The sequence below is a fragment of the Giraffa tippelskirchi genome, chromosome 6, assembly GCF_054371585.1.
Source record: "Giraffa tippelskirchi isolate mGirTip1 chromosome 6, T2T-mGirTip1v1.2.pri, whole genome shotgun sequence".
Classification (NCBI taxonomy): Eukaryota; Metazoa; Chordata; class Mammalia; order Artiodactyla; family Giraffidae; genus Giraffa; species Giraffa tippelskirchi.
In genome coordinates this window covers 120,044,690-120,067,851 of record NC_137280.1, presented here as the reverse complement: position 1 = coordinate 120,067,851, position 23,162 = coordinate 120,044,690, and the positions used below count along the sequence as shown (strand labels likewise).

The 23,162-nt window shown below is 43.5% G+C and overlaps 1 protein-coding gene across 26 annotated transcripts in view; it reads left to right on the top strand.

Annotated features, from left to right (window-relative positions):
* Nucleotides 1-23,162, top strand: part of MACROH2A1 (macroH2A.1 histone) — an 84,244-nt gene that overhangs the window by 26,553 nt on the left and 34,529 nt on the right. For 25 of the 26 annotated variants that reach the window (XR_014057274.1, XR_014057272.1, XR_014057270.1 and 22 more), the window contains exons 3-4: nucleotides 5,277-5,383; nucleotides 5,832-6,029. The exons of the other annotated variant lie outside the window; for it this stretch is intronic. Coding sequence is in view for 20 of the 25 variants with exons in the window: in XM_081502960.1 (XP_081359086.1) it covers nucleotides 5,277-5,383; nucleotides 5,832-6,029 (305 nt within the window). In the remaining 5 variants the exon portion in view is untranslated. The remainder of the gene's footprint in view (nucleotides 1-5,276; nucleotides 5,384-5,831; nucleotides 6,030-23,162) is intronic. 26 annotated transcript variants of the gene reach the window in all.

The following is a 23,162-nucleotide window of genomic DNA, read 5'->3' as shown; positions in this document are numbered from 1 at the left end:
CGGGTCTAATTCTGCAAACCATGACTTCATCTCCCTGAAGGAAGATAGACACAATGCTTCAGTACAACAGATAGGGCTACATGCAAGACGCTTGGAGAAGAAAAAAAAAAGACACTAAGCCTTTGGTCTCTGGGTGAACTTGGAAAGTAGACCTGTCCAAGCATTCACGTTCAGACACCTGGGCTATAGCCGAGAAGGCTGCCAAATGACGCTGTTACTCAAGGCTGTGGGGATCTCGTCAAGTGGCCCTAAAATGATCGCGTTCCTCATGGCCAGGGAATGGTGGTCCCAGGGGTGCCTCTGCCCTGCCTGCTGCTCTGAGGAGAGAAAAAGGTCGCATCACTGGGCCAGGCTGCTGCATGTGCTGGAGCCAGTGGCTCACCACTGGCCAGGGACTGGTTAGGAGTTGGAGCCAGAGATGCTCAGGTGTTTTACCAATTAGATCTTAAAAAGATCTTAGAACAGAAAACTGGCACATGAGTTGGCTAGTGTAACTCATCATTCGACCTGACCCCTTTGCAGTGTCTGTCACTGGGGAACTTTGCCACACTGAGAGTCCTCTCAGAGGTGACCCCCCGGGCTCTGAGCCCCAAACCTGTCCCAGTGTTGGTCACTGGTGACAAAGTTAGACTGTTATTGGTCAGGAACTCTTGGCTTGAGGGGATGCAGACCCTGGTTAGGGGTCTGTTTCTTCTGCTAACCACTCTTTGCTGATTTCTTACAGATTCCATTTGTTTCGGTTACAGTCTCTGCTCTGTGGCTCCTGAAACTCCCTCCGAGGCAGGATCCAAGCACAGAGCACTGCAAATCGTGGAGAAAACAATTGTCATCTGTAAATGTGGTGCTTGTCTAGTTCTCTTTCTCAGAATCCCTTTTCTCTCAAAATAGCCATAGGCAAAAAAAATTTAAAGACACACAAAGCCTTCCAAAATACAAGATTAATCAAGTGCAGGTAACCCTCCCTGGTAGGAAGGCATGGGTTCCATTCAAGTCCAGGTAGAGCTGAAGCTGGCCCTGGCCTGGCCCAGGAGGGGCCCATCCCCGTGGGCAGTGGGTACAGTGGCAGGAACCCAGGCATAGCCCTGAGCCTAGGGCTTCCACAAATGTGTCCTTGCTGTCATTCGCAAAGCCGAGGATCACTTAACTAGGAAGGAAACTAAATCAGGAAATCTCCTTTAGGGGCGTGTGCCCTGCCCCAATTCCTGAGCACTCAGCGCCCTCTCTCCCGCCCTCCTGCAAACATGCCCTGGAGAGCAGATGGGAGCTGATGCATCTTGTTGAGTTGCTGGCATTTTGCACTTCTCCTCCCCCGCTGCAGCAGGCAGCCGTCTGTTAGCCAGGAAAGCCCTTTAGGATTGCCATTGCCATTTCTAAAACTGGACTGAGGATGAAAGAGGGGAACGTATTACTGAATCCTTGGCAAGGGGCGAGTTTGTGCTCTGGGTTCCTGCTTCTTTCTGGTCTCTTTTCAACTGCCCCATCCCTCTGCCTGTTGCAGTGCAAGGGTAGGGTGGAGCCGGGAACACACTTCTTGTAAAAGGTGTGTCTCTGAGGTGCTCTGTCTTGTGTGTCCCTTGACGAAGGAGTTGCTATGGTAACTATCCATCTGGAAAACATGCAGGAGTAAACAGAAGATAAAGCTCTGGCTCAACCAGCCAAAATGTGAACCTCTGCCCTTCTTTGTTACCCCATTTGATGCCTTGCCACTCGCTCTCTCCCTCCTGACGGGGCTGAGGGTCCACTCTTTGAAGATAGGGAGTGAGAGGGCCAGCTATCTTGGTCTTCACAGATCAAAAGTGAGCTGCAGTTTTGCAAAAGGAAAGGGGTTTTCTGGCTCCTTGGTGAGAAGGCAGAGGAATGACATAGGAAGGACACTCCAGCCCAGCTATTTCCAAGGTGCTAGATACTCCTCATCCCACTTCACACACCTCCCCAACCCCTCCATGTCCATCTCGTCATCACTCCCAGATAGATCCTGTCTGGCATCCCTGAGTCCAGGCTGAATTAGCAGTTGTTGTCACTGTTTAGTTGCTCAGTCGTGTCCAACTCTTTGCAACACTATGGACTGTAACCCGTCACGCTCCTCTGTTCATGGATTTCCCAGGCAAGAATACTGGAGTGGGTTGCCGTTTCCTTCTCCAGGGGATCGTCCCAACCCAGGAATCAAACCCACGTCTCCGGCATTGCAAGTGGATTCTTTACCACTGAGCCACGGGGGAAGCCTTGAATTAGCAGTCAATGAGCACAATCCTTGAAATTTCCCAAATGGAGAGACCTGGGCCATTGGAGATTTTTGCCATAATATGCGAGTGTTGAGGTGTGTGTGTGTGTGTGGGGTTGTGAAATTAGTGGAAGTTCAGGGGATTTCCTGGAGAATTGATCTTATTTCTCAACTGTGGGTGCTACTTAGAGGTAAGTGCACTGCTTCTCTTGCTTGTGTTCCATACGGCCTGTCCCTTACCCAGATACTGGAACACACTTGGAGTTCTGGTGACCCTTCCCCACCCTCCAGGTCTTTGCAGTTCATCATTACCACCTTCCCCACAGGAAAAAAGCTAAAGTAGTGATGCCAAAAATAAAATGACCACATCCCTCTTTCCCCTACCCCCACTAACGGCCACTGTGCCTTCTCTTGGGGAGAGCCTGCACCAGTACTCTGGGCAGGAAGAGGAAACAGGCCACCTCCACTTTCCCGAGAAACCATAATTTTAAACGATCTTCTTACCACAGGGATGTGCTTAGGGCACTACTGTGGGTTTCTCTCTGTCTCTTTCTCTCTGTCTCTTTTTTAATGAGGGCCTGGTAACGGATTCTTAGCACGTTGTGGGGACAAAGTTGTAATCCCCCAGCCTCCTTCTATATATTCCTGCTGTAGATAGTGATGGCCCCATGTTTCCTGTGGCCTCAAAGTGGAGAAAGGCTGGGGAGGTGAGGGGGTGGTAGAGATCAGGAAGCCAGCCAAGTGGGCTACAGCCTAGTGGTGCCAGCAGCCCCTCTCCAGCCTTCCTGCCACATGGGCTGGCTGTGGCTGGCTCTCCTTCCTGTGCCCTGACTCCCAGGGTCTGGGCTCCTGCTTGGCTTCCTCTAGGCGGTGAGTTGGACAATAGCGTTGCAGGTATACTGCCTCCTCCATGAACGCAGGAGAGTGGAGGCCAAGCTGGGCTCATTTCTGCAGCTGGACATCAGGTCAGTTAGGCATCCCAAGCACTCTTTCTTGCTTGGCCATGATAGGGTCATCTCTGGGCTTCAACACACGCAGCCAACCATCAGGAAGCTTCAGTAAAATTGACAGGGGATCCTGGTACTCAGACAGTTTGGGGAACAGTCCTGTTGAAGCTAATGGATGAGGGTGGGAGATGCATTGATTATGTCCCCTTCCTCCCTGGGCCTCATTCTAGTGACTTGCGTGTGTGCCTTTCAAGCACATGCACATAAGGATCCCTGTGACCTGGGGCATCAAGCAGGCAGAGCCTTAGGCACTTCTGGTGTCCACTTATCATCAGTGCAGCAATGCTTGAATTCCTGCCTTGGATTGAGGGGAACCCTCCTGATCCAGCTATGGGTAGCCAAGCAGCTGTTCAGTTTGACACATGGACTCATTTTTGCATTGGGTTCAGCTCTAACAGTGGTTTAACATTGTAAACCATGTAGGTTTAGTCACTAAGTTGTGTCTGACTCTTGCAACCCCGTGGACTGTAGCCCATTAGGCTCCTCTGTCCATGGAGTTCTCCAGGCAAGAATACCAGAGTGGGTTGCCATTTCCTTCTCCAGGGTAAACCATGTAAAATTGTAAATTTTAAATATGTGATTTTAATGTAGCTAGAATCTTTTCCCCCAGTTATTTTATAATGATGCCAAGTTTTAACTTTGCTGGACAAGTCTAGTGTTTACAACATAACTTTGAATATTATAAATCCTTTAGTACTAGGAAGAGGCCAGACTTGAGTTGAGCCCAGAAGGGTGGGCTAGATGGATGTTGCAGGCAGGGCTGTGGTGTGGACAGAATTGCAGAAGTGGGGATGTAAGATACATTTGAGGACAGTCTGCATTTCTCATTAAGAAAATGAGACGAAAGTAATGAGGTTGATAGTTAACAAAGAGAACTAGGCCACCAAGAAGGGAAAAAAATCTCTTACTGAAGGGCATTTCCTCATTTCTCCCATTTTTGGTGCTTTTGGAGACCTATCGTCTTGTCTGCTGAGACCTTGTCCCAAAAGACTGGTCAGTAACCTGTAACTTAGCACCAGCTATAGGTCAGGCTCATCTCCTTCTGGGTTCTAAATTATTTTGTGAAAAATGTCAAATATACAGAATGTTGAGAGAGGAACTCTGACATCTTACTCTCTCACATCACAGTTGGATTTAACAAGTGTTAACATTTCACCACATTTGTTTTCCTCTGTAGACTTTTTCAGAATTATTTGAGTAAATTGCAGACACCAGGGCCCTTCACCCCTAAATACTTCAGCACGTATCTCCTAAGGACAAGATGCTCCCTTCAGAATGATAATACTGTTATCACACCCAAGAAAATAAGTAATTCCTTTGTGTCTACTATCCAGCCTACACTCAAATCTCCTCAGTTGTCTCCAGAATGACTTGTATAACTTTTTTTGCAATTAGGATCCCATTGAGTATTGACACTTTGTATTTGGCTGTTGTGTCTGTGTAGCCTCTTTTAATCTACTACACCCCACCTCTTTTCTTTTATGTTTTTATGATGTTGACTTTGTAAAGGGTACAGTCATTTCCTTCTAGTTTTGAATCTGAGCGTGCAGGCGTTCAACATTGATTCTGTTAATAGAAATGTACTGAGTAACATGCCACCTCCCCCTGACGTCCCAGAAACCCCTGCATGACTCCTAGCTCAGGGGCCACACTGCTGGCCCCATGGGGTTGATGCTGATGATATCTGGCATGCTGACTGTGGGCAGCCCTGTTCTGGGAATAGAGTTCAAATCTGAGCTCTACCACTCCTCACTGAGGGCCTTTAGCTGGTAGACCTTTCTCCTCTCTAAACCTCAGTTTTACATGTCCACAACAAAGGGGTTGGACCAGCGGTCTCCCTTATCCCCCTCAGCTTTGCCTCTCAGCACCTTTGTGACTTGCCACCAAGTGTTTCCAGGCAGACTGCCTGCAGCTTCGTGGCTCAGGGTAGGGTCGGGACACTGCTGCTTGCTTTCCTTCCCAGCACCAAGAACAGGGGATTTGGGAGGGTGCACACAGCTCTCTGATGGTATAAGTGACCACACGCCCTTCCTCTCCTCTCCCCAAAGCGGAGATTCTGGAGCTGGCTGGCAACGCGGCAAGAGACAACAAGAAGGGCAGGGTCACGCCCCGGCACATCCTGCTGGCTGTGGCCAACGATGAAGAGCTGAATCAGGTATGGGGCTCTCCTCTGCCTCCCCAACCTAGACACCCCAGCAGGCAGTCTTGCGGCCAAAGAACTGTCTATCCAGAGGGAGGGTGGTGTTTGGCTGGCTGTCGAGGGTGTGGACTGCTTGTGACTATAAGCCACTTCCCTGCCCTCCCCCCTACATCCCCCCATGGCAATTTTCCCCCAAGACTTTATTGGTTGGGGGTGGGGGGAATGAAGAAAGACATTTGACTCTCCTGGAAGAAAGATGGTTTGGAAACTCCACTCAAGTGAAGGAGTCTGAAGGCCTGCTCCCTGTGTAGTGAGCCAGGGTCCTGTTAGCATCCTTGTAGATGCCATAGAGGAGAGATCTCTGCCAACTAAGAGCAGGAGCCTGGGTGGGGAAGATTGACTTCTTGAAGGTCATGGACAGGGTGGTCTGGCTCACCATGTGCTCATTTGGTTTTCCTGCAAGCTGCTAAAAGGAGTCACCATAGCCAGTGGGGGTGTGTTACCAAACATCCATCCAGAGTTGCTAGCGAAGAAACGAGGATCCAAAGGGAAGTTGGAAGCCATCATCACGCCACCCCCAGCCAAAAAGGCCAAGTCTCCATCCCAGAAGAAGCCCGTGTCTAAGAAAACAGGGGGCAAGAAAGGGGCCCGGAAATCCAAGGTGAGTATGTGATTTGGCAGGGATGTGTGAGGTGTGGGGCCAGGCAGATGCAGGTAGGTGGGGTCACAGGGTGCCCCTTCCTGCTGAGGGCTCATTCCCCTTTTGGGGTGGGCGCCTATGGAAACAAATGGAGCTGACAACAGCTAGTCCAGCTCAAGTGGCCAGAGTCTGGATGCAGGCAGAGTCTAGATTTCCCCAGGCAGAGGTGATGTGGGGGGGTCCGGGGCAGATAGCCCCAGGCTGGAAGGGGCCGGTGCCTGCCCTTCAAGGAGATGCCCACGCCTGTGGGGAGGGACCTGTGTGTGCAGGAGCTTCCCTGTGTGAGCAGCTATCAAGTCCTGCCCAGAGGTGCCGGCTGTAACGCTTGCCGTTGACATGCTCAGAACTGCCGTTGTGTTGCTATGGCTTCGTGTCCTCTTCTGAGCCTGTTGTAGCAGGAATGGTTCAGACAGTTAGCTCTTTGAAATGATTGCCTTGTTAAGGAAGAAAATGGATGTGTTGTCTGGGCGCCTCCTGCCAGACCCAGTTTGAACTGAGACTAGGCCATAGGTGCTTATCTTGTGGGGAGCGAAAACTTCTCATGAGTGTGACCTAATGTCTTATGGAGGAGGGCGGGCCAGCTGATCCCAAGCCAGGATCTGGCTCGTCTGCCCTTGAGGGCTTCACACCTATAACTGGTTGTACTCACCTGTCTGAGACTCCAGGGTAACTGGGACACATGTTCTCTGTTCCTCCTTGCTGGGCCCTGTATCTCAGCTGTTGTCACAGGCACCAGGACCAGCAAGCTAGGACCAGTGCTGCTCTGTGTTTAGTGAAATGGAGTCTGAAGGCTGCCCTGCCCTGCCCTGCCCTGTGGTGTCCTCTCAGGAGTCATCCTTCTGGCTCCCCAGCCAGACTAAGAGGAAGTTCTTTCTGGCAGAAGGTGGCTTTCCTATTTTGTAAGTCACATCTCCTTGGAAATGCCGTGAGGGATCTAATGCAGTGTCCGTGTCAGGACATTCTTAGCAGAGCCCTCTCTGGAGTGAGATGGTGAGACACCTTCCCAGGCCAGGTCCAGGAGCCCTGACCTGGAGCCACACACCAGCCCACCCCCCCCCCCCAGCATGTCCCCTCCTCCAAGCCCGTCCAAAGATCAGGCAGGCCTTCACCCAATGGAGGGACACCTTCTGAGACCTCTAACCTCCCATCCACACTGTCTGTGGACTCTTTAATTAAGGTGTTAAGAGGCTATATTTTTTGTTCACCTTTCTGTATGTAGACAATCACTTCCCTCATTCCCTCAGTTCAGTCACTCAGTCATGTCCTACTCGTTGCGACCCTGTGGACTGCAGAATGCCAGGCTTCCCTGTCCATCACCAGCTCCTGGAGCTTGCTCAAACTCATGTCTGTTGAGTCGGTGATGCATCTCATCCTTTGCCATCCCCTTCTGCCTTCAGTCTTCAAACACTTCCCTGAAAACTACAAAATCTAAATTCTTCTTGCCCAAAGAGCCTCCCAATCCCACCCCACCCCACCCACCAGGCTCAGAATCACTCCCACCTCTTTGAGAGAGAAACCTAATACTGGAGAGTGTCCTGTAAGTTATTTCCAGACACTGCACTCCACCTAGCTCACAAGTCCTAGAGGAGGCTTGAGGCAGGCTCGGGGCAGGCAGGGGATTTCATAGAATGCTGTTACTCATTCCTGCTAACTATAAAATTAGAAGATTGAACTGTTTCTTTTTTCCCTTACAACATTTGCATTTGTGGGGAGGGGCAGGACAGGGCAAGCAAGGAAAGTGCCTGTGCATCCCTCTTTAAATGTTAGAAAAGAAAACAGAGATGCCAAGTCCATCGTCTCTTGATTGTGGGCCTCAGGGAGCTGGCTGCCCACAGAGCAGGGGCCAGTAGGGGCAGAACTACGTCCCTCCACGTAGCCTTCCTGTGCTGTGGCCAGAGCATGGCCTTGCTCACGCGGGCCGCTGCTTCTTGGTGTTTGAACACCTCTTCAGCTCCTGTGTGTCTGGCAACCCTGGGTTGAACCTCACTCCTTATCACCCCCAGTCGTCTGCCATAGTTTTTGCCCATGACTTTATGAACTTCCCAACTTACTAACATTGGGAATGCTTTTTCTTTCTTTTTGGACTCAAAATACAGAGGGCATGTGTGTGTGTGTATGTCTTTAGCTTCTGGTAGCTATATTTGGAACTTGGTGTTTCTAATAACCATATGCCAATAATCACTTGAACACTCAACTTCTCCCTTGATTACAAAAGCAGGAAGTCTGTTATGGTGGTCTGTTTTTCTTCTACACAATAAAACACATTGTCTGCTTACTGTACCAGTATTTGGCTAACATTAAACCCTGGGGGAAGCTGAAATTGGAACCGTGAACAGCTAATTTTCAAAACATTTGTTTAATGTAAATTGTGGTGTCAGCTCCCAGAAACAGCAGAGAACCCTGCATCTCCAGGTTTAAGTGGAATGTTCTGAAAATAACCTTTCCAGAGACATGCAGAAAAAGCCTTAGTACATGCTAAAGCGCTTATAGTGAAAGGGAGTTGGTATTTTTCAAGTGTCAACACTTGAATTCCAAATCATAATTTTCCCCCCGATTCTCTGTAATTGGAAGGTTTTGAAAGTCTCCAGTTGTGACAGCTGAGTCAGCTATAGTGGAAACTGTTAGAGAAGGCGACACATCCCACTGGGTGCTGGGCGTCCGGGCCCTTGCAAGTGCCTTGGGGTTTCTCTTTCTAATTGGGTGGCCTCAGGCGAGTCTGTGCCTCAGTTTACCACCCCCTCCGTGAAACAGTGGGTTCCATTCCAGCCCTACAGTTTAGTGACTTTAATGAATATTTGTGTGGGTAGTGTCTGTTAGTTTGGACGGTATGAAAGAGTATATGGTAATAAAATCTCACTCACACCACAGTCCTCCCACTTCTCCCCAGAGCAGAGTTTTCATGCACCCTTTGAGAAAGTCTAAGCACATGAAAGCATAAGGATATATAAAGACTTCCCCATCCTCCTAGCTTTAAATACACACACACACACACACACACATATACATCTACATATATATATATTTATATGAGTCTTATTCCCCAATGATTTGGCAGTGTGGCTTCAGTGGTTACTAGTACCAGCTTTGTATTCCAGTTCTGATAGTTCCTGGCTATGTGACTTTGGAAAGTTTATTTCTCTAGCATCTCAGTTTCCTCATCTGTAAACTGGAGGTATGTCACAGGGTGGTTGGGAAGCTTAAAAGAGAAGCCCTGTGGAATGCTTGCAGCAGTGTCTGGCACACGTCAACTGTTTCTCTTACTCCCTTGGCAGTTCTTGTTCATCTTGGCATGTGAGCTGCTTTAGTATCTCATGGTATGACCCCAGTTACTGATACTGTAGACAGAACCAGTGTACCCAGTTCTCTGTGGATTGTTCCTTGTGTCCATTCTGAGAAACCGTGCCATAGTGACCGTTACTGTGCCTCGGTCTCTGCAAGTGCATCTGTAGGAGAAAGTCCTCCAAATGGACTTGCTGAAGGAGACAGTGTATTTTTAACCTTGATGGCTATTACTCACATATACATCATATTATCCCATTAAGAAATTTCAAAAGTGGCTGTATTGTTTTCACGTTTGACACTTGAGTTGTTGAAGGAAGATGCATACTGCGATCCATGTTTTCTCGTCAGCGTGTGCTTGTTCCTCTTCTTGGTAGTGAGGGTACAGCGCCTCGGCGCTCAGTGAGCTCTGGTCTGGTGAGGGAGGCAGAGTCATTACAGAAGCGGGGTGGGGGGGCGAGTGGTTCTCTGACCATGGTAAAGTGGAGTGATGGGAGGGCAGCGTCGCCTTACATAGGTGGTCAGGGGAGGCTTCTCGGGTAAGGCAGCACTTGGAGGAGGAGGTGTCCGGGCATTCCAGTGACAGAGAAGAGAGCTCCTGGCATGGGGTGGGAGCATACCTGACTCCTCCCAGAGAGAAGGGGACACGCCTTCATGTGGGGTCCCCAACACGCCATAGAAACCTGGGGACCTTTCTCAGAGTAAAACACCGAAGATTCAGAGGAAACTGTTTATGCCTAAATCTTCTAGGTTGAGACCCCCTGTCAGAAGGTTCACCAAGATTCATAGAATAATCTTTAGGGCATCACCAAGAAGATAATTTTTGGCAAAAAGTCTGATAAAAAGTTATCTCACCTCAGGTTTTCCAAATATATATCCATGCTACCACCTCAACTGAACTCCACCCTCATGTGTGAATCACTCTCCTTGATCAAGAAAATACACTTGCTCCTTTTTGCCTGGCAAAAAGCCCAAGATGATTTTGGGAGAGTGCCTCTTTCTTTTTTGAGAAATATTTTAAACTGCAAATGAGGGATGAATGTTCTGGTAAGGGATGCCAAAGAAAGGGATGGGTTCTTTTGAGAAGCTGCCATCCTTGCAAAATTTTGCTGACTTTTTAATGAAATTTCCAGAGATTCAAACATCAGAGCAGATGAGACTTGGCTGAGGTAATCTTGGGTTGATAATTTCACACAAGTCTTTTGGGACTACTGACATCTACAGATTCTTAAATACACCTCCTGCTGACTCTGACCTTACAGGTTTTTCTGCTGCTGAAAACAAAACTGGGTGTGTGCACAATACATGGAGTATTTGGATTTGTAAAACAATATGAATTTCCAAACTGTCGATCATTGTGGAGATTGACAAAGTATTGCTTGCTCTCTTTTGTCCCCCTTGGGCCAGGATATGAAAAGAATTTGCCACATACTGTCACCATTTCCTGTAAGAAAGGGCATCTTAATACCAAAGAGTGAGAAAGGGACATAATCTCAGACTGCAGACCTTAGGAAAACTTAGGGCACACTTACTATGACTGGAATGTAGTGACGTCTCCTGAGGCAGCTGTGCAGACCTGAAGCACCCTGTCATGGGCTGCACACCTTGCAAGGAAGAGGCAGGTGTTGGTTTCCGGGGGAAAAGACTGTGAGAACTGGGAAAGAATGGCCCGTCTTGCATACCATTTACCTCTTTTTCTGCATTGGCCACTTGTTTAGTCAGTTCTTCTGCCTTTACTGATGAGGAAGTCAAATCTTAGGGAAGGTGAACTGTTTACTTAAGGCTTCTCAGCCAGTAGACCAGGACTGAAATGCAGGACTTGAGGGTTCAAACATAGTGTTACTTGTGTGTCCTGTGACTGTGGACCTCTTCTCCAGGCAGAATCCCTCTGGCCTGATGGTGGAGGGCTGCAAAGCTGCGCACTGAAGGGTGAGCGGGGCAACAGCTTAAAAAAATTGTTTAATACCACATTCTGGCCTCTCATTAAATTTGTGTGTACATTCATGATATATATTCTTTTTATAATTTCTACTTCTTACTTCTACAGCATCCTTTTTCTTGTATTGAATTACCATTGACATAAAGTACTGATACATGTAAGGTATACAGCATGCTTTGACTTACATATATTGTAAAATGCTTACCATAGTTTTGTTGTTCATTTGCTCAGTTGTGTCTGACTCTTTGTGACCCCATGGACTGCAGCACGCCAGGCTTCTCTGTCCTTCACCATCTCCTGGAGTTTACTCAAACTCATGTCCCTTGCATTGGTAATGCCATCCAACCCCCTCATCCTCTGTCTGCCCTCTCCTCCTGCCTTTAATCTTTCCCAGCATCAGGGTCTTTTCCAATGAGTTGGCGCTTCCCATCAGGTGGCCAAAGTATTGGAGCTTCAGTTTTCACCATCAGTCCTTCCAGTGAATATTCAGCGTTGATTTCCTGTAAGATTGACTGGTTTGATCTCCTTGCAGTCAGTCCAAGGGACTCTGAAGGGTCTTTTCCTACACCGCAGTTCAAAAGCATCAATTCTTCCGTGCTCAGCCTTCTTTTTGTTCCAACTCTCACATCCGTACATGACTACTGGAAAAACCATAGCTTTGTCTGTACAGACCTTTGTCAGCAAAGTAATGTCTCTGCTTTTTAATACGCTGTCTAGGTTTGTCATAACTTTTCTTCCAAGGAGCAAATATCTTTTAAATTCATGGCTGTAGTCACCATCTGCAGTGATTTTGGAGCCCCCCAAAATAAAGTCTGTCACTGTTGCCATTGTTTCCCCTCTCTTTGCCATGAAATGATGGGAGTGGATGCCATGATCTTAGTTTGTTGAATGTTGAGTTTTAAGCCAGCTTTTTTACTCTCCGCTTTCACTTTCATCAAGAGGCTCTTTAGTTCTTCTTCACTTTCTGCCATAAGAGTGGTGTCATCTGCATATCTGAGGTTATTGATATCTCTCCCGGAAATCTTGATCCCAGCTTGTGCTTCATCCAGCCTGGCATTTCTCATGATGTACTCTGTATGTAAGTTAAATACGCAGGGTGGCAATATACAGCCTTGACATACTCCTTTCCCAATTTGGACCCAGTCTGTTTTTCCATGTCCAGCTCTAACTGTTGCTTCTAGACCTGCATACAGGTTTCACAGGAGGTACGTAAGGTGGTCTGGTATTCCCATCTCTTTAAGAATTTTCAGTTGTGATCCACATGGTTCAAAGGCTTCAGCATAGTCAACGAAGCAGAAGTAGATGTTTTTCTGGAATTCTTTGCTTTTTCTGTGATCCACTGGATGTTGGCAATTTGGTCTCTGGTTCCTCTGCCTTTTCTACATCCAGCTTGTATATCTGAAAGTTCTCGTTTCACTGTTGTACTGTTGAAGCCAAGCTTGAAGGATTTTGAGCATTACCTTGCTAGCATGTGAGATGAGTGCAATTGTGTGCTCTTGAAAATTCCTTACAAAAAAGATCTTCATGACCCAGATAATCACGATGGTGTGATCACTCACCTAGAGCCAGACATCCTGGAACGTGAAGTCAAGTGGGCCTTGGAAAGCATCACTACAAACAAAGCTAGTGGAGGTGATGGAATTCCAGTTGAGCTATTTCAAATCCTCAAAGGTGATGCTGTGAAAGTGCTGCACTTGATATGCCAGCAAATTTGGAAAACTCAGCAGTGGCCACAGGACTGGAAAAGGTCAGTCTTCGTTCCAATCCCAAAGAAAGGCAATGCCAAAGATTGCTCAAACTACCGCACAATTGCACTCATCTCACATGCTAGCAAAGTAATGCTCAAAATTCTCCAAGCCAGGCTTCAGCAATACGTGAACCGTGAACTTCCAGATGTTCAAGCTGGTTTTAGAAAAGGCAGAGGAAACAGAGATCAAATTGCCAATATCCGCTGGATCATCGAAAAAGCAAGAGAGTTCCAGAAAAACATCTATTTCTGCTTTATTGACTATGCCAAAGCCTTTGACTGTGTGGATCACAATAAACGGTGGAAAATTCTGAAAGAGATGGGAATACCAGACCATCTGACTTGTCTCTTGAGAAACCTGTATGCAGGTCAGGAAGCAACAGTTAGAACTGGACATGGAACAACAGACTGGTTCCAAATAGGAAAAGGAGTACGTCAAGGCTGTATATTGTCACCCTGCTTATTTAACTTATTATGCAGAGTACATCATGAGAAACGCTGGGCTGGAGGAAACACAAGCTGGAATCAAAATTGCCGGGAGAAATATCAATAACCTCAGATATGCAGATGACACCACCCTTATGGCAGAGTGTGAAGAAGAACTAAAGAGCCTCTTGATGAAGGTGAAGGAGGAGAGTGAAAAAGTTGGCTTAAAGCTCAACGTTCAGAAAACTAAGATCATGGCATCTGGTCCCATCACTCCATGGGAAATAGATGGGGAAACAGTGGAAACAGTGTCAGACTTTATTTTTTTGGGCTCCAGAATCACTGCTGATGGTGACTGCAGCCATGAAATTAAGAGACGCTTACTCCTTGGAAGGAAGGTTATGGCCAACTTAGATAGCATATTTAAAAGCAGAGACATTACTTTGCCAACAAAAGTCCGTCTAGTCAAGGCTATGGTTTTTCCAGTGGTCATGTATGGATGTGAGAGTTGGATGGTGAAGAAAGCTGAGCGCCGCAGAATTGATGCTTTTGAGCTGTGGTGTTGGAGAAGACTCTTGAGAGTCCCTTGGACTGCAAGGAGATCCAATCAATCCATCCTAAAGGAGATCAATCCTGGGTGTTCATTGGAAGGTTTGATGTTGAAGCTGAAACTCCAATACTTTGGCCACCTCATGCGAAGGGTTGACTCATTGGAAAAGACCCTGATGCTGGGTAGGATTGGGGGTGGGAGGAGAAGGGGACGACAGAGGATGAGATGGTTGGATGGCATCACCGACTCAATGAACATGGGTTTGGGTAGACTCCAGGAGTTGGTGATGGACAGAGAGGCCTGGCGTGCTGCAATTCATGGGGTCGCAAAGAGTCGGACACGACTGAGCGACTGAACTGAAAATTCCTTGGCATTGCCCTTGTTTGGGATTGGAATGAAAACTGACCTTTTCCAGTCCTGTGGCCGCTGCTGAGTTTTCCAAATTTGCTGGCATATTGAGTGTAGCACTTTCACAGCATCATCTTTTAGGATTTGAAATAGCTCAATTGGAATTCCATCACCTCCACTAGCTTTGTTGGTAGTGATGCTTCCTAAGGCCCACGACTTCATACTCCAGGATGTCTGACTCTAGGTGAGTGATCAAACCATTGTGGTTGTCCAGATTATTAAGATCTTTTTTTGTGTAGTTTTTCTGTGTATTCCTGTCACCTCTTCTGAATATCTTATGCTTCTGTTAGGTCCATACCATTTCTGTCCTTTATTGTGCCCATCTTTGCATGAAATGTTCCCTTGGTATCTCTAATTTTCTTGAAGAGATCTCTAGTCTTTCCCATTCTATTGTTTTCCTCTGTTTCTTTGCATTGTTCACTTAAGAATGCTTTCTCATCTCCCCTTGCTATTCTTTGGGACTCTGCATTCAGATGGGTACCTCTTTCCTTTTCTCCTTTGCCTTTCACATTTCTTCTTTTCTCAGCTATTTGTATAGTTAGTATTCATCGTCTCATATACAAAAAAATGTTTTTTCTCCTTGTGATAACAACTCTTAGGACCTGCTCTCAACAAATTTCTTGTGTCTCATAGAGCAATGTTAACCGTAGTTCTCATGTTGCACATTACATTCCTAGTACTTATCTGATAACTGGAAGTTTGTACCTTTTAACCACTTTCCTCCAATCCCTCCTCCCCCAACCCTCTGCCCCTAGTAACAGATCTGATCTTTTTTTCCTGTGAGTTTGGTTTTCCTGTTACCGTTTTTTAAGATTGCACGTATAAGAGAGATTATACGGTGTATATGGCATTTTAATTTCTCTGACTTATTTTACTTAGCATAATGCTGTCAAGGTCCATCCATTTTGTCACGAATGGCAGAATTTCCTTCATTTTTATGACTGATTAATACTCTTTTTTGTTTATATAGAAGGGGTCTGTTTGTGTGTGTCATACTTTATCCATTTTTCCATTGATGGCCATTCTGGTTGTTTCCATATTTCTGTATCTTGGCTATTACACATAATGCTGCAATGAACATGGAGTGCATATATCCTATTTCAGGAGAACTCTTTACAAGCTGAGCCACCAGGGAAGCCCAAGAATACTGGAGTGGGTAGCCTGTCATTCTCCAGTGGATCTTCCTGACCCAGCAATCGAACTCAGTTCTCAGTTCTCCTGCATTGCAGGTGGATTCTTTACCAGCTGAGCTACCAGGGAAGCCCTTCTATCCCTTTGAGTTAGTGTTTTTGTTTCCTTTGGATGAATACTCAGAAGTGGAATTGCTGAATCATGTGGTAGTTCTATTTTTAATTTTTTTGAGGAACCTCCACAATGTTTTCCATAGTGGCCACTCCAATTTATGTTCCCATCAACTGTGTACCAGGGTTCCCGTTTCTCTGCATCCTCACCAACACTTGTTATTTCCTGTCATTTTGATAATAGCCACTCCAACAGGTGTGAGGTGTTATATCATTATGGTTTTGATTTGCATTTTCACTCATGATTAGTGATGTTGAGCACCTTTTCATGTACTGGTTGGCCATTTGTGTGTCTTTGGAAAAGTGCTCTTGAGTTTTTAGCTCTTGAGTTGTCAGAGTTTTTATAAAGGTCCATAGGTTGCCTTTTCATTTTGTTGATTGTTTCTTTTGCTGTGTAGAAACTTTTTAGTTTTTAATATAGACCTACTTTTTATTTTTGCTTTTGTTGCCTTTTCTTCTGGCATCAATTCCAAAATCATTGCCAATACAAATATCAAAGTGCTTACTGTCTCTTTTCCTCGGGGAGTTTTATGGTTTCAACTCTTTATGTTCAAGTTTTTAGTCTATTTTTGTGTATAGTGTAAGATAGTGGTGCAGTTTTATTCTTTTCCATTGCTTGTTGAATTTTCCCAACAGTATTTATTGAAGACACTGTCCGTTCTCCATTGTATATTCTTGGTGCCTTTGTTGTGAATTAGTTGACCATATATGCCTGTGTTTGTTTCTGGGCTTGCTATTCTGTTCCATTGTCTGATTTTGTGCCAGTACCATACTGTTTTCATTACTATGGCTTTCCTATGTAGTTTGAAATGAGAGACCATGATGCCTCCAGATTTGTTGTTCTTTTTCAAGACTGCTTTGGATAGTTGAGGGTCTTTCATTGTTCCATACAGATTTTAAATTTGTTCTATTTCTTTTTAAAATGCCATTGGAATCTTTTTCACAGTTTACTGTTTTTTTTTTAATTGAAGTATTATTGATTTATAATGTTGTTAATTTCTGCTGTAAAGCACAGTGATTCAGTTAACACACACACATATATGTTTATATATACATTCTTTTAAAATTATTTAAGAGCACATTTTTATCTTTTAAATTTTATATTGAAGTATATTTGATTTACATTGTTGTATTAGTTTCAGGTGTACAGCAAAGTGATTTTTGTTATACACATACCTATTCTTTTATTTTTTTAATTGGGGTATAGTTGCTTTACAGTTTTGTGTTCGTTTTGCTGTACAACAAAGTGAACAAGCTGTGTATACATATATCCCTTCCCTCTTGGACCTCCATCTCTCCCCCACACCCCATCCGTCTAGGTCACCACAGAACACTGAGCTGAGTTCCCTGCTTGCTCATTCTGACTGATGTGATAGCTCATTGTAGTTTTGATCTGCATTTCTGTAATAATTGGTTATGTTGAGCATCTTTTCATGTGCCTTTTGGCCATCTGTATGGGCTTCCTAGTGGCTCAGTGGTTAAAAAAAAAAACTTTGCCTACAATGCAGCAGTTTGCCTGCCAAGCAGGAAACATGGGTTCAATCTCTGGGTCAGGAAGATCACCTGGAAAAGGAAATGGCAACCTACTTCAGTTTCTTGCCTGGGAAATGGTATGGACAGAGGAGCCTGGCAGACTACAGTCCACGGGGTCAAAAAAGAGGTGGATATGACTCAGTGACTAAATGACAATAGTTGTCTTCTTTGGAGAAATGTCTGTTTAGGTCTTCTGCCCATTTTTTGATTGGGTTGTTTTTTTGTTATTGAGCTTCATGAGCTGTTTGTATATTTTGGAGATTAATCTTTTGTCAGTTGCTTCATTTCCAAATATTTTCTTCCATTCTGAAGGTTGTCTTTTTGTCTCATTTTTGGTTATCTTTGTGCAAAAAGCTTTTACATTTAATTAGATCCCATTTATTTAGTTTTGTTTTTATTTTCGTTAGGAGGTGGGTAAAAAAATATCTGCTGTGATTTATGTCCGAGTGTTCTGCATATGTTTTCCTCTAATAGTTTTATAGTGCCAGGTCTTATATTTAGGTCTTTAATTCATTTGGAGTTTATTTTTGTGTATGGTGTTTTTGTTGTTGTTCAGTCTCTCAGTCATGTCTGACTCTTTGTGACCCCATGTACTGCCTGCCGCACGCCAGGCTTCCTTTTCCTTCACCATCTCCCAGAGTTTGTTGAAACTCATGTCTGTTGGGTTGATGATGCAATCCAACCATCTCGTCTTCCATCATCTCTGTCTCATGCCCTCAGTCTTTCCCAGCACGAGGGTCTTTTCCCTTGAGTCGGCTCTTGACATGAGGTGGCCAAAGTACTGGAGCTTCAGCTTTAGCATCAGTCTTTCCAATGAATGTTCGGGGCTGATTTCCTTTAGGATTGGCTGGTTTGTTTTACTTGCTTTTCAAGGGACTCTCAAGAGTCTTCTCCAGCACCACAATTTGAAAGCATCAATTCTTTGACATTTAGTATGGTGTTAGAGAATGTTCTCATTTCATTCTTTTACATATAGCTGTCCAGTTTTCCCAGCACTGCTTATTGAAGAGACTGTCTTTTCTCCATTGTATATTCTTGCCTCCTTTATCATAGATTAAGTGTGTGGCTTTGTCTCTGAGCTTTCTAGTCTGTTCCATTGGTCTGTATTTTTTTGTACCAGCACCACACTGTCTTGATGACTTAGCTTTTGTACTATAGTCTGAAGTCAAGGAACCCGATTCCTCCAGCTCCATTTTTCTTTCTCAAGCTTGGTTTGGCTATTTGGGATCTTTTCTGTTTCCATACAAATTATAAAATTTTTGGCTCTAATTCTGTGAAAAATACCATTGGTAATTTGATAGGGATTATGTTGAACCTGTAGATTGCTTTGGGTAGTATAGTCATTTTTGCAATATTGATTCTTCCAATCCAAAAACATGGACTATTTCACTATCTGTTTGGGTCATCTTTAGTTTCTTTCATCAGTGTCTTATAGTTTTCTGAGTATAAGTTTTTACCTCCTTTGGTAGGTTTATTCCTAGGCATTTTATTCTTTTTGTTGCAATGATAAATGGGGTTGTTTCCTTAATTTCTCTTTATGATCTTTTATTGTTAGTGTATAAGAACACAACATTTTTGTGCATTGATTTTGTATTCTGCAACTTTACCAAATTTATTGATTAGCTGTAGTAGTTTCCTGGTGGCATCTTAAGGATTTGCTATGTATACTATCATGTCATTGGCAAACAATGACAGTTTTACTTCTTTTCTAATTTGAATTCCTTTTATTTCTTTTTCTTCTCTGATTGCTGTGGCTAGGGCTTCCAAAGCTATGTTGAATAATAGTGGTGAGAGTGGACACCTTTGCCTTGTTCCTGGTCTTAGAGGAAATGGTTTCAAGTTTTTCACAATTGAGAATGATGTTTGCTATGAACCTGTTGTGTATGGCCTGTATTATGTTGAAGTAGGTTTCCTGTATGCCCGCTTTCTGGAGAGGTTTTTTTTTTTTTTAGTCATAAATGGGTGTTGAATTTTGTCAAAAGCTCTTTCAGCACCTATTGAGATCATATGGTTTTTATTCTTCAGTTTGTTAATGTAGTATGTCACAATGATTGATTTGCAGATATTGACAAATCCTTGCATATCTAGGGTAAATCCCACCTAATCATGGCATATGAACCTTTTGATGTATTGTTGGGTTAGTTTGCTAGTATTTTGTTGAGGGTTTTTACATCTATATTCATCAGTGATATTGGCCTGTAATTTTCTTTTTCTGTGATATCTTTGTCTGGTTTTGGTATCAGGGCGATGGTAGCCTTGTAAAGTAAGTTTGGGAGTGTTGCTTCCTCTGCACTTTTTTGGAAGAATTTGAGAAGGATGGGTGTTAATTTTCCTCTAAATTTTTGATAAAATTCACCTGTGAAGCCATGTGGTCCTGGATTTGTGTTTGTCAGGAGTTTTTAAATCATAGTTTCAATTTCAGTACTTATGACTGGTCTGTTCATATTTTCTGTTTCTTCCTGGTTCAGTCTTGGGAGATTGTACCTTTCTAAGAATTGTCCATTTCTTCTAGATTGTTTATTTTCACTGGCATATAGTTGCTTGCAATAGTCTCTTATGATTTTTTATATTTCTGTAGTGTTTGTTGTAACTTCTTTTTCATTTCTAATTTTATTGATTTGAGTCTTGTCCCTTTTTTTCTTGATGAGTCTGGCTAAAGGTTGGGATTTGATGATATCACAAAAGCACCTCTCCTACCATCTTGTTGTGGCTTCTTCTTTTCTTTGAAGATACCTTTTTTTTTTTTTGGTAGGTTCTAGTATTCTTTGTCAATGTTTGCTCAGCAGTTAGTTGTGATTTTTTTTTAATTAAAAAATTTTAACAGCAGTAACATTTTGTATTGGAGTATAGCTGATTAACAATGTTGTGGTAGTTTCAGGTGAACAGTGAAGGGACTCAGCCATACATATACATGTATCCATTCTCCCCCAAACTTCCTTCCCATCCAGGCTGGCACATAACATTGAGCAGAGTTCCATGTGCTATATAGTATAGGTCTTTGTTGGTTATTCATTTTAAATATAGCAGCATGTACATGACCTTCCCAAAGTCCCTGTCCCTTCCATCTGGCAACCATAAGTTCATTTTCGAAGTCTGTGAGTCTCTTTTCCGTTTTGTAAGTAAGTTCATTTGTATCATTTCTTTTTAGATTCCACATATAAGGGATGTCATATGATATTTCTCCTCTGACTTACTTCACTCCATCTGACACTCTCTAGGTCCATCCATATTGCTGCAAATGGCATTATTTCATTGTTTTTAATAGTTGAGTAATATTCCATTGTATATATGAACCACATCTTCTTTATCCATTTCTCTGTCGATGGACATTTAGGTTGCTTCCATGTCTTGGCTATTGTAAACCATGCTGCAGTGAACATTGGGATGCATTTATCTTTTCAGGCCATGTTTTTCTCTGGAGTGGGATTGCAGGGTCATATGGTAGCTCTATTTTTCGTTTTTTTAAGGAACCTCCATACTGTTCTCCATAGTGGCTATACCAATTTACATTGCCACCAGCAATGCAGAAGGGTTCCCTCCTCTCCACACCCTCTGCAACATTTGTTGTTTGTGGATTTTATGATGATAGCCATTCTGACAGGTGTGAGATGATATCTCCTTGTAACTTTGATTTGCATTTCTCTAATAACATGATGTTGAACATCTTTTCATGTGCTTATTGGCTATTTGTATGTATTCTTTGGAGAAATGTCTCTTCAGGTCTTCTGCCCATTTTTTGGTGCTATTAAGCTTCATAAACTGTAAATTTTGGAGATTAATCCCTTATCAGTCACATCCTTTGCAAATATTTTCTCCTAATCTGTGGATTGTCTTTTTGTTTACTGTTTTCTTTGCTAAGCAAAAGCTTTTGAGTTTAAGTAGGTCCCATTTGTTTATTTTTGCTTTTATTTTCATTATTCTGGGAGGTAGATCAAAAAAGATGTTGCTTTGATTTATATCAGAGGGTGTTTTGCCTATATGTTCCTCCAGGTATTTTATACTGTCTTGTTGGACATTTAGGTCTTTAATTCATTTTGAGCTTATTTTTGTGTATGGAGTTAAGGAATGATCTAATTCCTTTACATGCAGCTATCCAGTTTTTCCTAGCACCGTTTGTTGAAGAGACCATCTTTCCAACATTGTGTAGTCTTGCCTCCATTGTCATAGGTTAATTGACCATAGGTGCATGGGCTTATTTTTGAGTTTTTTCTGTCCTGTTCCATTGATCTATATTTCTATTTTTGTGCCAGTACCATACTGTTTTGTTGGCTGTGGGTTTGTAGTATAGTCTGAAGTTAGGGAGCCTGATTCCTATGGCTCCATTTTTCTTTTTCAAGATTGCTCTGGCTATTCAGGGTCTTTTGTGTCTCCATACAAATTTTGAGTTTTTTTGTTCTAGTTCTGTAGAAAATGCTATTGGTAATTTGATAGGGATTGCATTGAATTTGTAGATTGCCTTGGATAGCATAGTCATTTTGACAGTATGGATTCTTCCAGTCCACAAATGTGGTATATCTTTCCATCTGTTTATGTTTTCTTCAGGTTCTTTCATCAGCGTCTTAGTTTTTGAAATAAAGGTCTTTTGTCTCCTTAGGTATGTTTATTCCTAGGTATTTTGTTCTTTTTGATGCAATGGTAAATGGAATTGATTCTTGAATTTCTCTTTATGATCTTTCATTGTTAGTGTATAGGAATGCAACAGATTTCTGTGTATTAATTTTGTAACCTCCGACTTTACCACATTCATTGATGAGTTCTAGTCGTGTTCTGGTAGCATCTCTAGGGTCTTCTTTGTATAGTATTATGTCATCTGCAAACAGTGACAGTTTAACTTCTTTCCCAATTTGGACTCCCTTTACTTCTTTTTCTTCTCTGATTACTATAGCTTGGACCGCCAAAACTGTGTTGAAAAAAGTTGTGACAGTGAATATCCTTGTCTTGTTCCTGATATTAGGGGAAATGCTTTCAGCTTTTCAGCATTGACTATGATGCTGGCTGTAGGTTTGTCGGTGTGTCATGTGTGCTTAGTTGCTCAGCTCTGTCCCGACTCTTGACAACCCCACGAACTGTAGCCTGCCAGGCTCCTCTGTCCATGGGATTCTCCAGGTAACCGGCCTTTGTTATGTTGAGGTATGTACGCTCTATGCCCACTTTCTGGAGAGTTTCTTTTTATCATAAATGGGTGTTGAATTTTCTCAAAAGATTTTTCTGTGTCTTTGAAATGATCATATGGGTTTGTTCCAATTTGTTGATATGGTGTATCCCATTGATTGATTTGTGGATGTTGAAAAATCCTTGCATCCTCGGGTTGAATCCCACTTGGTCATAGTGTATGATCTTTTTAATGCATTGTTGGATACAGATTGCTGGTATTTTGTTGAGGATTTTTACATCTATGTTCATCAGTGATATTGGCCTGTAATTTTATTTTTTTGTGGTATCTTTGGTTTTAGGATCAGGGTGATGGTGGCCTCATAAAATGAGTTGGGAAGGTTTCTTCCTCTGTGACTTTTTGGAACAGTTTCCGAAGGATAGATGTTAATTCTTCTCTAAATATTTGATAAAATTTGCCTGTGAAGCAGTCAGGTCATGGACTTTCATTTGTTGGGAGATTTTTAATTATGGTTTCATATTTTCTTTTTCTTCCTGGTTCAGTCTTGGGAGATTGTACCTTTCTGAGAATTATCCATTTCTTCTAGACTGTTTATTTTCACTGACATATAGTTGCTTGCAGTAGTCTCTTATGATTTTTTATATTTCTGTAGTGTTTGTTGTAACTTCTTTTTCATTTCTAATTTTATTGATTTGAGTCTTGTCGCTTTTTTTCTTGATGAGTCTGGCTAAAGGTTGGGATTTGATGATATCACAAAAGTACCTCTCCTACCATCTTGTTGTGGCTTCTTATTTTCTT